At 60.6% G+C, this 13,230-nt stretch overlaps 1 protein-coding gene across 1 annotated transcript; it reads left to right on the top strand.

Moving 5' to 3' along the window:
- Window positions 1-2,332: 2,332 nt before the first annotated feature.
- Window positions 2,333-12,629, top strand: LOC131566245 (bMERB domain-containing protein 1-like). The gene is made up of 6 exons (XM_058817471.1): window positions 2,333-2,530; window positions 7,472-7,592; window positions 9,632-9,705; window positions 11,567-11,681; window positions 11,810-11,883; window positions 12,511-12,629. The coding sequence occupies exons 1-6, from the start codon at window positions 2,455-2,457 to the stop codon at window positions 12,627-12,629; spliced, it is 579 nt and encodes a 192-aa protein (XP_058673454.1). The 5' UTR covers window positions 2,333-2,454.
- Window positions 12,630-13,230: the final 601 nt, after the last annotated feature.

Genomic DNA, 13,230 nt, shown 5'->3' with positions numbered 1-13,230 from the left:
GAAAGAGCTGGAACGCTTTGAAATGCAGCTGCTGCTTCAGCTGCCCTCGTTAGAAGCGATTACCTGGGTGAGCCGCGCCCTTTTCATCATTCTCAGCACAGCAGCGGCTGCTGGATTCCAGATTCACGGGGAGAAGCCTTGCAGTGACCGGAGCCTGTTCATCGGTGCAGAGGGGTGACTCCCCTGAATCTGCACCGAATGTGTTTAATGGATTGATAATCTTTAAAAAATCCCTCATTGTGCAAGATTATCACACTGACTTTGGGCATTCCCTTAAATCCTGCCCGTCCACAGCACGAACACATCTTCCTGAGGAGGAGCAGGGAAGGTCCCATTGAAACTCCTCAGCCTCAGAGTTCCAGGACCTGGGCTGAGGAGGAAGCCCAGCTGCTCCTGTGCCTGATTTGCACTCCCCCCTGCCCCGAGGATTCCATCCAATCCAGCAGCTCCAGTGGTGAATTGTATCCTGGCTCTGGGTGGCTCTGGGCTGCCTGATTCACTCCCGATAAATTGAGTGTATAAAATGCATTAAACTCCGGTTCAGCCCCCAGCAGATTTGGCTGTTCGCAGTGAAAGTCATCCTGGAGAGTGGTTGCCTGAAGAACTGATTAAAATATTTACAGGTTCATTTTCTCTGCGCTTCCGAGCGACCAAAACAAGGTGAGTCACTGCAGCCCCGCTGGCTCCAGGGCTGGGGGCGCTGATCCCTTCATCGGCTGAGAGGCAGCAGCTTCATGGCTCTCCTTCCCTGCACAGCCAAAACCAAACCAGCCCCTGCAGAGCCAAACCCCCAAACCCCCAAAGCAGTCCCTGCACACCCAAAGCAGTCCTGCACCCCCGAACCCCCAAAGCAGCCCCTGCGCCCCCAAACCCCCAAAGCAGCCCCTGCACGCCCAAACCAGCCCGGGCAGCCGTGTCCCCCCCCTCGGCTGGGAGCCGGCAGTTCCTTACAGCCCCAGGGCATTCCTGAGCGATTCCCTGGAATGCTGGAGCTCCCCGTTTGACAAGGGTCACCCTTCCAGCTCCCAGCCCACCCCCACGGCCCCCTGGCTTTGTGCTGCTCCTGGGAGAGTGCTTCTGCATTTCCAGAGGTGCTGCTGCTGCATTTCCATCCCAGAGGAACAGCTCCCATATCCTTTTCCCCTGTTTCTAGACAGAGACTCTTAATTTTTGGCTTGTTGTGTTTATATTCCACAGTTATCCTCAAAGAATGAAGCACCATCTCTGGCATGTGTTCTGCTTCAAATCCTTCGGCTGGATCAAGAGCCGGGAGCTCCTCTTTGGCTGTTGGAGGTGGGAATTCCAGGATTTGGCTCAGGTTTGTGTTGCACTGGCTGGAGCTGAGGCTGTTGTGACCAGAGCCCACGGGCTGGTTCTGGGTGGGATTGGATCCCCCAGACCCCCCCAGTGTCACCGTGTCCCTGCTCTCCAGCCAGGGGCACTTTCCAAAGTGTCCCTGAGCCACCTCACCGAGCTGGGGTGTCCCTGAGCCCTTGGAGCTGTGCGTGGGGACATCAGTGTCACCCTCAGGCACATCCTGGCCGAGAGCTGTCCCAGCAGAGGACTCTGTGTGTCCCCTCGCTGTGTTTTGGGAGGGATGTTGAGGTGTGTCCCCTCGCTGTGTTTTGGGGGAAGGGGTGTTGAGGTGTGTCCCTGCAGAGCCGTGACTCCTCAGCCAGGTGCTCTGGGGGCACAAACCCTGTCAGAGCAGGGTTTGCCCCCACACCCAGCCCGTCCTGGCCGTTTGCTGTGCCCAGCCTAGGGCAGTGCCCCCGGGCATTGCTGTCCTGGCCGAGACAGGAGGGAGCCCCAGGTCCTGCTGAGGTTCCTGCTGCACTCCAGCCCTTGGGGCTTGGCTCAAACTCTTGCTCTTGGGTTTTTCCATGGGCAAAAGTTGCTTCTACCAGGAACCACGGCTGCTCTGGCTCAGCGGGTTTTAGGGGGTTGTTGGGTGCTGAGCCTCACCCCCGGCACCCCGTGTCCCACCCGCGTGCCCCACGGAGCCTGGCGCCCTCACTGCCCGGGCCCCGCTCCGTCGGTGCCGATGCTGCGCTTTTGGGGCTGAAAGGAGCCGGGTGAAGCTGCGGGGGCAGGGGGCTGCAGGCGGGGGGCTCGGAGCGGAGGGAGCGGCGGGAGCGGCAGGAGCCCCCGCCCCGGCGGAGCGGAGAGAGCAGAGCAGGGGGAGCGACGGGAGCGGAGCGGAGGGAGCAGCGGGAGCCCCCGCCCCGGCGGAGCGGAGAGAGCAGAGCAGGGGGAGCGGCGGGAGCGGAGCGGAGGGAGCAGCGGGAGCCCCCGCCCCGGCGGAGCGGAGCCGTGGGTCGGTGCAGTGGGATCGGTGACAGCCCCCGCCCCGGCGGAGCGGAGGGAGCAGCGGGAGCGGCGGGAGCAGCGCGGAGGGAGCGGTGCAAGCAGCGGGAGCCCCCGGCCCGGTGGAGCACGGCGCGCTGGCTGCGCATGGAGGGCAGCCGCGCTTCTCCCCGCTACGGCTCCATGGAATCCACCCGCTGGCCGCCGGCCGGCGCGGGGCCAGGTGAGCGCCGAGGCGCCGGTACCGGTACCGGCACCGCCCGAGCCCAACTTCCCCCGGCCCGGGTCCGGGACAATCCGGGCAGCCGAGCCCCGGGAGCTGGCGGGGAACTGGCGGCTTCATCCAGCAAACGGAGCCCGCCCGGGTCCCCGAGCGGCCATCGGGAGCGGGGATGGATGGATGGATGGATGGATGGATGGATGGATGGATGGATGGATGGATGGATGGATGGATGGAGTGCCTGGGGGACAGTAAGGACGGGAGGAAGTGGGGCTGGAGGGGAGGAAGGGTGGGTGCAGGGGGTGTCTGCAGGGACACACCGGGGCAGCACGGTCGCATCTCGCTGCGTGCGCGGCCCTGGGCACGGCTGTGAGCGGGGCACGGGAGGGCTCGCCCTGTCCTTCACTGCCTTTGCCCCTCTCAGATCGGTCCCTGCAGCAGGACCGAGGTGAGGAGAGCGGGGACGCCAAGCGGGGGAATCGCCTTGAGCAGAGCCCTCGACCTTGGGCTGGAGGAAGGGTCGCAGCGCTGGGCTGGGCCAAGGGAGGCGCCTGCGATCCCTCTGCTCCACCGCCCCTCCGAGCCCTCCCCTTCCCTGCCCCTGTCTGCTCCCCCTCAGCCCCCTGCACCCAGCGGGCTCGGACAGACAGCTGGAGGGGCAGGGCAGGAGGGATCACCGGCTCCAGCATCCTGCTGGTACTGCCTGGGGGCTGTGAGGTGCCCGTGAAGCTGTTCAGCTCCTGGGAGAGCTGTGGAATATTTGGGTCCTTTCCCTTTGTGCCTTTCCTGGCAGTGTGTGTCCTCCCCTACACCTCCCGTGGGGCTCTGAGGGCTTCAGCAGCCCGTCCTCTGCTCCAGCAGCTGGGTGACATAGGGGCCAGGGACTGGACTCAGGGTGCTGGGTATGGGCAGGACGCTCCCCACGGGTGCCTGTGAGCAGGGCTATGGTGGCTGTGATTCTGCTGATTCAGAGCAGTTCTGTGAGCTCCCAGCTCCTGGGAACCTTGGAGTGGGTGAGGACCTTGGGACGGGTAAGAACAGCAATCCCTGTCTGCTATTCGGGTGCTGCTCTGCTGCCTGCTCCCCACCAGGACAGCTCAGACTGAGCCTGAGCAGCACTGAGCCCTTGGAGCCTCTTGTCCTGCTGGAGTCAGGCTGAGTGTCCCCTGTCCCCGCTGCTGGCAGGAGCAGAGGGAATGCAAGGCTGAGCTGAGGCTTCTCGGGATGGTGCCCCCATGAAGGGCTCTGACCCTCCACAGGGGCTGACAATCGATTTCCCAACTCTAATCCTGAAGAGAATTGCCCAAAGCTCACCCTGCGCTGTTGGCTGCTGTGACTCATCCCAGCTGGCTGCTGCCTGCCCAAATGCTGTCCCCGAACCATCTGCAATGGAAGTCTCTGGCTGTTACACTCCTCGTTAGCTGAGGCCCCTCCCTGGGCTGATCAGAGCATCTCCAAATTTCTGTCCTTGCTTTGCCAGCCTGAAGTGGCGCCAGGCAGGATCCCTTTGGCTCTGGCACTGGGGTTTCTGTGTTTAGGGTTTGTGTAAGGTTTTCTGTGTGGCTGTGCTGCTCTGGGAGAACTGTGGGAGCACAGGGACTCCTGGGCAATGTGGCCACACTTGGGGCCATCCTGTCTGTCCCCAGAGGGAGATCTGGATTGTGGGCTTGCTCCCAGCTTTAGTGACCACCCTGCCATGGGTGTCCCCTTCTCCATCCCAGGGTTTGTGGGTTAATTTTCCAGCAGGTCTCTCCTGGCACTGCCCTCCCTCTGCTTCTGCCCTGAATTCAGCAGCTCCAGGCACACAAAGGTCCTGTCAGAGCTTCTTGTCCAGCACCGCCTGCTTGGGGAGCAGTTCCTTGGAATTCCTGAGGGCTGCAGAGTGCCAGGACTGACCACAGCTCCTGAAGGCTCAGCCAAGGGCTGGCCCCCTCCAGCTGAGCCCTGCAGCCTTGGCTGGGCTGTGCTGTGACCTTCCCCCTGTCCCCATGTCACAGCACACTCTGACCTGTTCAGTGTCCAGCATAAAGGTGACTTGGGAGCAGCGTGGGAGGGCAGGGCGGTGCCAGCCACGCCCGGTGGTGCCAGAACAAACCCAGAGCCCAGTCAGGAGCTTTCCTGCCCTTGTGGGCTCTGCCCAGGGGCTGGAATTACACCCCAGCCTCCTGCTGCAGGTGGGGCAAAGCAGCTCAGCCCTGCCTCCTTCTCCCATCCCAGCATTGTCACCTCCTTCAGTCCCAGCCCTGTCACCTCCTCCTGTCCCATCCCTGTCACCTCCTCCTGTCCCATCCCTGTCACCTCCTCCTGTCCCAGCCCTGTCACCTCCTCCTGTCCCATCCCTGTCACCTCCTTCAGTCCCAGCCCTGTCACCTCCTCCCGTCCCATCCCTGTCACCTCCTCCTGTCCCAGCGCTGCCTCCTCCCTTTGCCCGCCCTGCCGAGGATTCCCCTCTCGCAGCTGGCATGGCTGTGCCGATGCCCTTCTGGGATTCTGGAGCTGCTCCAGCCCTGGCGCTGCCCCCGGGAAATTCCTGCTGGGAACCTCAGCGCAGTGATCGTTCCAGCAGGGATCAGAACCTCCCGGGTCATTCCCAGGCCAGGAGGGACCGTCCCTGTCCCCAGCCCCGCCCTGTGCCCCAGGCAAGCTGAGGTGTCCCCGGGCAGGTTGGGGTGCCCCTGGCGTGTCCCTGGGCACAGAGGCTGCAGGAACCCCGGGTTTGTGTATCTCTGTGTTTATTGACACAGAGGGGACACAGCAGCACAGCTTTTGGTGCCAGCTGTGCCACCCGCCCCTCCAGCTGTCCTGGTCCCTGCACATCTGGCAGCGTCTGCAGCGGGCCCCTGGGGCCGTCCCCAGCTGCTCAGCAGGGTGCAGCTGCAGCAAAACATCCCAGGCCAGAGGAGCTGTGGGGGAGCAGAGCCCCAGAGTGCTCGGGATGAAGGACCTCAGCATCCCGGTCCCCTAGCAACCGCACTCTGGTCCCTTAGCAACCGCACGGTGATGCTGTAGCAGGCACAGGCCGGTCCCTTGGCAACCGTCAGGAGGGGGGGAAGGGGAGAGCAGAGCTGGGCAGGAGCTGCTGGGGGCTCATCCAGCCTCACCCTGAGCCCCAACAGGAGCTGCTCATCCAGCCTCACCCTGCCCTGAACCCCAACAGGAGCTGCTGGGGGCTCATCCAGCCTCACCCCGAACCCCAACAGGGACCAAGGGAAGAGTCACGCCCTGGCATCAGCCTCAGCCTGCCCTTCCTGCCCTGGCATCAGCCTCAGCCTGCCCTTCCTGCCTAGGGGCAGGGACACAACCTCTAAGAACCCTCATGGGTTTCCAAGCCAGAAACAGAAGAAAAGTCTTCCCCAAACCACACACATGGATCCAAACCATCGGATTTCCACAATAAACCTTCCCTGCTGGAAGTTTTGGAAATGTGTCCCACTCTGGGAATGATTTCCTGAGCAGTGTTTCATGATGGGGAGAGGACAGAGAGTGCAGAGAGTTTGCTCCTGTGCCTTGGAGTTTGATTCTTCCTGCCCTGTAACCCTCAGGGTTGGGATGCCCAGACCACACAGCTTGGCATCTCCCAGCATCCCTGCCTGGGCAATCCTGCTCCTGGAGCAGCTGTATTTCTGTGCTTTCCCCTCTTCCTGGGAACAGCTGGATTTCTGTGCTTTCCCCTCTTCCTGGGAGCAGCTATATTTCTGTGCTTTTCCCTCTTCCTGGGAGCAGCTGGATTTCTGTGCTTTCCCCTCTTCCTGCACAGGGAAAGTCCCAGGGCTGCAGGAAGGCAAAGCCTCAGAGGGGAGCTGTGTTCTGTAAGGGTCAGAGGAAGCAGACCCGCCCTGCAGGAGTTTTTAGAATGTTGTTTGGAATGTTGTCCCCCAGCCTGGCTCTGCCCCTGTCCCCAGCACCCCCGGGAATGTGGGGCTGGCTGGGATGTGACAAAGGTGCTGCTGCTGGCACTGGTGACAGGCTCAGGTGACAGGCTCAGAGTCATGTCTGAGCCAGCCCAGGCTGGGAGCTGGCCTGCAGCAAATCCTCAGCTATTCCCAAATCCTCAGCTATTCCCAAATCCTCAACTATTCCCAAATCCTCAGCTGTTCCCAAATCCTCAGCTGTTCCCAAATCCTCAGCTATTCCCAAATCCTCAGCTGCTCCCAAATCCTCAACTATTCCCAAATCCTCAGCTGTTCCCAAATCCTCAGCTGCTCCCCAAACCCGGCTGGGAGTCCCTGTGGGATCCCCACAGCATCCAGAGGAATCCATGGGCCAGGCAGGAGCAGAGAGTGGGATTTGTGTGTGAGTCACAGCGGGGGAGGCAGGGCTGCTGGTCAGAGCCACGGCCAGAGGCGGATGGGCTTTCACCCTGTGCATCCTCTCAAACACGAATCACAGCCCCTTTATCCCACGTTTTGCTGTGAAGCTCCTGCCTCACCCTGAGCCGGTGACCCCCCCCCTTCCCTGCCTCAGTTTCCCCAGGTGGGGGCTGGATGTGAGCTCAGCCCTGCAGAGGGTGGGGGAGCTGAACGGGGGCTCACCCCGGTGGCTGGGAGGGATGGGGGTGTCCAGCCAGCCTGTGATGAGGAGGAGCAGCAGCAGGAATTCACCCCGTGGCTCTCAGCTCTGAGCTTTGTGTGCCCGGGTTTGCTCCTGGTCAGCAGGAGGGTGCAGGGCAGGCTCAGCCCTCTGTGCTGGATGTGCCGGAGGTTTCTGTGCCTCTGGAAAAGGAAAGGGACATTCCTGCCCTCCCATCCAGCAGGTTGCAGCTCCCTTGGGCTGCTGCTGCTCGGGGAGAGGGGGACCCCAGGGAACGTGAGGCTCTGTCCCAGCACAGAGCCTGGCACGGGCCGGGAGCAGGGAACTGCTGCTGCTGCTGTTCCCGAGGCTGCCCCAGGGCCCCGCTGCTCTCCTGCTGCCTCAGGCTGCTCCTGTTCCCTGCTCCTTGTCCAGAAGACGAGATCGTGTCCATGGCCGACTCCACCACCACCGTGGATGACATCGAGGGGGAGCTCTTCAGGATCGAGCGGATCCGGGAGATCCTGGTGCGCCGGGAGTCGGAGCTGCGCTACATGTGAGTGTTTGTCCTTCTGTGCTGTGTGTCTGTCCATGTGTGTGCTGTGTGTCTGTCCTGTGTGCTACCTGTGTCTGTCCCTCTGTGTGCTGTGTCTGTCCCTTTGTGCTACCTGTGAGTGTCTGTCCCTCTGTGTGCTGTGTGTCTGTCCCTTTGTGCTACCTGTGAGTGTCTGTCCCCCTGTGTGCTGTGTCTGTCCCTCTCTGTGCCATGTGTCTGTCCCTTTGTGCTACCTGTGAGTGTCTGTCCCTCTGTGCTGTGTGTCTGTCCCTCTGCGCTACATGTGAGAGTCAGGTCAATCTGGGCAGTGGAAGCTTTGAGCTGCTTTCAGGCTCAGATTTGGAGCCTCTTTGGGGCACAGCTGCCCCTGAACTCGAGTTTGAAAAGGAGTTGTGGAAACATCAGAAGTGCAGCTCCTAAAGGCTTTCCATGGCAACAGCGCCTGATGCTCTCAGGTGCTGTCAGAGCTCCAGCTCTGGTGTTTCCTTAACCTTGGTTTGGTTTGGTTTCTCCCTTGGAAAGCAAAGGTAAATCTGCTGCAGAAACCTCCTGGTGGGCTTGGCTGCCACAGTGATCCCGTGGGGCTGGGACAGGCCAGGAGTGCCTGGCTGGGACCTGGGGGAGCTGTGGGAGCTCTGGGGGTGCTCTGGGGGAGCTGTGGCAGATCTGGGGAAGCTGTGGGGGAGCTGTGGGAGCTGTGGGAGCTGTGGGAGCTCTGTGAGAGCTGGGGGAGCTGTGAGAGCTGTGGGAGCTCTGGGGGAGCTGTGGGAGCTCTGGGGGAGCTGTGGGAGCTCTGGGGGAGCTGTGGGAACTCTGGGGGAGCTGTGGGAGCTCTGGGGGAGCTGTGGGAGCTGTGGGAGCTCTGGGGAAGCTGTGGGAGATCTGGGGTGGCTCTGTGACCTGGGGGAGCTCAGGCTCAGCTCTGCAGGGCCCAGGATGAGCCAGGGAAGGCTGAGGAGTTCCTGGGGCGCTGCTGCTGGAGAGGGGGAGCCCAGAGCTGGGCTCTGCAGCACAGCCTCAGAGGGGTGGGACGCAGGGGCTCCAAGGCCCTTTCTGGTCCCCAGCGGGACAGAAGGTGATGCTCAGGGTGGGTGGATGGACTGCAGGGCTCAGGGAGATGGAGAACTAGCAGGGTGAGCAGCTGAACAGGGCAGGGACCCCCATAATAACCAGAGTCTGCTCTCGTGGGCAATGTCAGATGAGCCATGCCAGCTCCTGGGTGTCCCTGCTCTGGGAATAACGGGGCACCAAACACTTCTCCTTCACAGGGCAGAAGGAAACGGCTGCGATTCTGTGGGAGCTGCAGCTCCACCCTGGTCCCTGAGGCTCTGAGGCTCCCTGGGACACCTGGCTCTGGCTGAGGCTGCCACAGGTGGCACCAGTAGGGGTGGAACCAATCCCAGCCCAGGAGGAGCCTCCTGGCTGCTTGTCCCTGCAACCCCTCCTGATTTTAATTGAAACCAGAATTTATTATCTTTTATTCTCCCTATCAGTGTCTCCAGAATTAATTTCCATTTAAATGCAACAATCATCCAGCTCTCATCTGAGTGTAATTTTCATTTCAATCAGTGTGTCCCCAGCAATCTCTGCTGTCCCTGTGGCCCCCTGGTGCTCTGCACACCCTCTCTGTTACGTTTCATGTTTCTACCTTTATTTAATTCTGCAGGAAGGTGGGATAAAAAAGATTTTTTTTTTTTTTTTTTTTTTTTTTTTTTTTTTTTTTTTATGGCAGCAGCTTCCAATTCTTTTTGAATTTGCTCTTTGGGGATTATTTTCTGGGACCAGGAGAAACACAGCAGCCCTTGCCTGGTGGATGGGCCAGGTTTTGATAAGGCTTTGTTATCATTAGGATATTTAACTTTCTGTCTGCCAACAACCAGAGCCCCAACAAAAATCTGGGGTGAAGTGGGCTGCATTTCCCATGGGAAGGCAGGGAAATCTGGGATCCCACCACAGGCACTGCCTGGGTGCTGCTCGGGGGGTTTGAGCCTCTCCTGTCCCAGCTTTCCCCCTCAGAGGTCCCGTTTATGTCCCTGCAGGATGGACGACATCCAGCTCTGCCAGGAGATCAGCCGGCTGAAAACAGAGCTCCAGAAACTGCTGGACCTGCCAGGTGAGGCTCTGGGGGTGCTCCCCGAGGCTGCTGGGATCCCTGGGGTACTGGAATCACTGGGGTGATGGGATCCCTGACATTGCTGGGATTCCCGAGGGTGCTGAAATCCCCAGTGTGATGGGATCCCCGGGGTGCTGGGATCCATGGGCTGATGGGATCCCTGACAATGCTGGGATCCCTGAGGATGCTGCTCTCCCCAGGGTTTTGCACTCCTTGTCCCAGGGTAGGTGTTACAGGGGTGCTGGGCTCAGGCAGGGCCCAGCTGTGCCCAGCTGTGTCCCCAGCACCTCCTCTGTGCCGTGCCCAGCACACCCCAGAGGCCGGGGTGGCCCTGCCAGGTGCCACAGTGCCACGGTGCTGGCTGGGCCTGGCAGCCACAGAGTGGACACAGGCAGAGCCCAGGTGCTGCTCAAGATTCAGGTGCTGCTCAATATTGGGGTGCTGCTCCCCCCAGTAAACCTGGCTCGGTGTGTGGATGGGGGCTCAGTGGGGAGGGGAGCATCCTGCCAGGAAAACAGGAGCTCATTGCTCCACATCTCATGGGGGCTTTAATCCCAACTCCTTCCAGTCCATAAACCAAGCCTTTCCCTAAACCAAGCCTTTCCCTAAACCACGGCTCAGAGCAGAGATAAATTGGGGGTTTTTTTGCAGCTGGAGGAAATGAGCCTGGCTTTCCTTCATCTGCTTTGGGCTTTCATTTCGTGCCTTTTCAGTGCTCCCAGGCTCAGCTGAGAGCAGAAATTCTGCTTTTTGTTGTCTTTATGAGTTGACTCAGAGCAGTGTGTGCTGGAAAAAGCCTGCACACGCCTGTTGTGGTGAGACAGCCCCAGCAGCTGAGCTTTGGATAAAGGCAGGAACACGTCAGTGCTGCTCAGAGCCCGGCCAGGGCCACTGCGCCTTTGGTGACTCAGATGTCACCGTGATGGGCTCTGCCAGCAGCGGGAAGGGGCAGCGTCTGTCCGGGGGGACCTTAACCCTGACAGGTTCTGCCTCAGACTGCAGTTTGTTAATTAACGGCCAATAGCCGGTGTTAATGAACCCCGAATACCGATGTTAGTGAACTCCAAATACCGGTGTTAATGAACCCCAAATGGCCGGCGTAATGAACTCCAAATAGCGGTGTTAGTTAACCCTGAATACCGGTGTTAATGAACGCCAAATACTGGTGTTAATGACCCCAAAGAGCCGGTATTATTGAACCCCGAATAGCCGGTGTTAATGAACCCCAATACTGATGTTAGTGAACCCCAAATACCGGCGTTAGTGACCCCAAATAGCGGTGTCAATGAACCCCAAATAGCGGTGTCAATGAACCCCAAATGTCGGTGTTAGTGACCCCAAATGTCGGTGTTAGTGACCCCAAATGTCGGTGTTAGTGACCCCAAATACCGGTGTTAGTGACCCCAAATAGTGGTGTTAGTGACCCAAATAGCGGTGTTAGTGACCCAAATAGCGGTGTTAGTGACCCAAATAGCGGTGTTAATGAACACCAAACAGCGGTGCTTGGGTCTGATGCCGTGGGGGTGGCCCTGTCCCAGCCGGCAGTGCGGGATGCTCAGAGACAGCGCCCAGGTGACTCTGCACTGATTCAGGCGGTGGGAGAGCCCAGGGAGAGCCCAGGGAGAGCCCCAGGAGAGCTGTCACATCCAGCAAGGGCAGCTGGGACGAGATTCCTCTCGTTGAGCAGCCCAAGCCTGGATCCAGCCACTCCCTTGGGTTGGCTTTGCCCCCATGCTTGGAGCTGAGCAGAGCAGGACTGGCCTTGGAGGGTGGGATGGCCCCTGTGGGGTGTGAAATGTGCTCCCCATGGGATGTGAAATGTGCTCCCCGTGGGATGTGAAATGTGCTCCCCGTGTTGCAGAGAACCAGAAATCCAACGAGGAGAAGCAGAGGGAAGAGGAGCTGGTGCAGCAGATCCACAAGCTGGTGGAGACGCGGGATTTCCTGGTGGATGATGTGGAGTTTGAAAGGCTCAGGTAGCTGTTGTCACCTGCTGCTCGCGCTGGGGACTCTGCAATCCATCCCCTGAGCTGGGTCCTGCCTTCCCAGGGCTCCTGGGGCCCTGCTGCTCCTTTCCCAGCAGTAACCGAGTGCTTTGCCGCAGGGAAAGGGAAGAGGACAAGGAAATGGCCGAGTTCCTGCAGAGCAAGCTCTCCAAAAGCTGCCTCCAGAGAGCGAGTGAGTGCAGATGTGTTCATTGCCTGCACTGACCCTCCCTGGGGTCTGTCCCCTTCCCAGGCACTCTGCCCCCAAGGGTTCCCTGCCTGCGGCTGCCTCACCTGGGGGAGGGTGGGCAAGGGGCAGGGGGGTGCTGCTGATTGAGGTCCCAGCGTGGGAGCGCCTGGAACTGGAGCAGATGTTGGGCACTGATTTCCCTCCTGGCATTTCCCACATGGCCCCCGAGAACGGGGTTGGAGGGGTTTCTTGGAGCTGCCAGCCTTCATCTCCCCTGGAACACCGGCCCCACCCCGGGTGGGTGCAGATGGGCACCACTCCTCTGATGACAGCCACCCCTTCCCTGTGCTCTGCCACCTCCCCAGGGTGATGGGAGGCACTCCCAGCCCTGGGGACACCCAGAGCCCCAGGGGACACCCAGAGCCCCAGGGCAGGGCCATGGAGGTGCAGGAGCTCCTGCCTCAGGGTCAGCAGCAGCCTCAGAGCAGCTGTGAGCAGCAGCCCCTGCTGTCCCCTGTCCCTGTCCCCAGGCACAGCAGTGGCCCTGGGCTGTCCTGTCCCCAGGCAGAGCAGCAGCCCCTGCTGTCCCTGTGCCTGTCCCCAGACACAGCTGGGTTCCTGTTCCTGCAGCTCCTGTCCCAGAGAAGAAGATGACATCGAGGGGACAGCAAACCTCGGCTCCCTATGTGACCAAGACAGGGCTGGCCCTGCTCAGGGGGTGCTGTGGCTTCACCTGCTCCATCATGTAGGGCACTGCCAGCACCTGGCACAGGACACGGCCGTGGTAGGGGCACGTCCTGGGGACACGGGACGGGCAGGAGGGGCTTCCTTGGAGCTGATCCTGTCCTGGAGCTGATCCTGTCTTGGGGCTGATCCTGTCCTGGGGCTGATCCCAGCCTGGGGCTGATCCTGTCCTGGGGCTGATCCTGTCCTGGGGCTGATCCTGTCCTGGAGCTGATCCTGTCCTGGGGCTGATCCTGTCCTGGGGCTGATCCTGTCCTGGAGCTGATCCTGTCCTGGAGCTGATCCTGTCCTGGGGCTGATCCTGTCCTGGGGCTGATCCCAGCCTGGGGCTGATCCTGTCCTGGGGCTGATCCCAGCCTTGAGCCAATCCCATCCTGGGCTGCTCCAGAGACTCTCCAGGGCTGCTGTACTTGGCCCACAGGGATTTGCTTTGTTCCACACACACCAAAGGCTCCTGTCTGTCCTGCCTTCCCAGGCCTCATTGGGACAGTGAGTGACCCAGCCAGAGAGTTTGGTTGGGCTGAGGGGAGCCAGAGGGCCAGGAGAGCCCTGGGTTCCAAACCTGCCCCTCTGGAGGCAGCCTCGGCTGGAGGCAGTGCTGGAGGA

Source organism: Ammospiza caudacuta, chromosome 19 (genome assembly GCF_027887145.1).
Source record: "Ammospiza caudacuta isolate bAmmCau1 chromosome 19, bAmmCau1.pri, whole genome shotgun sequence".
NCBI lineage: Eukaryota > Metazoa > Chordata > Aves > Passeriformes > Passerellidae > Ammospiza > Ammospiza caudacuta.
Note: the sequence above shows the minus strand (reverse complement) of the source record. Positions and strands in the feature narration are given on the sequence as shown.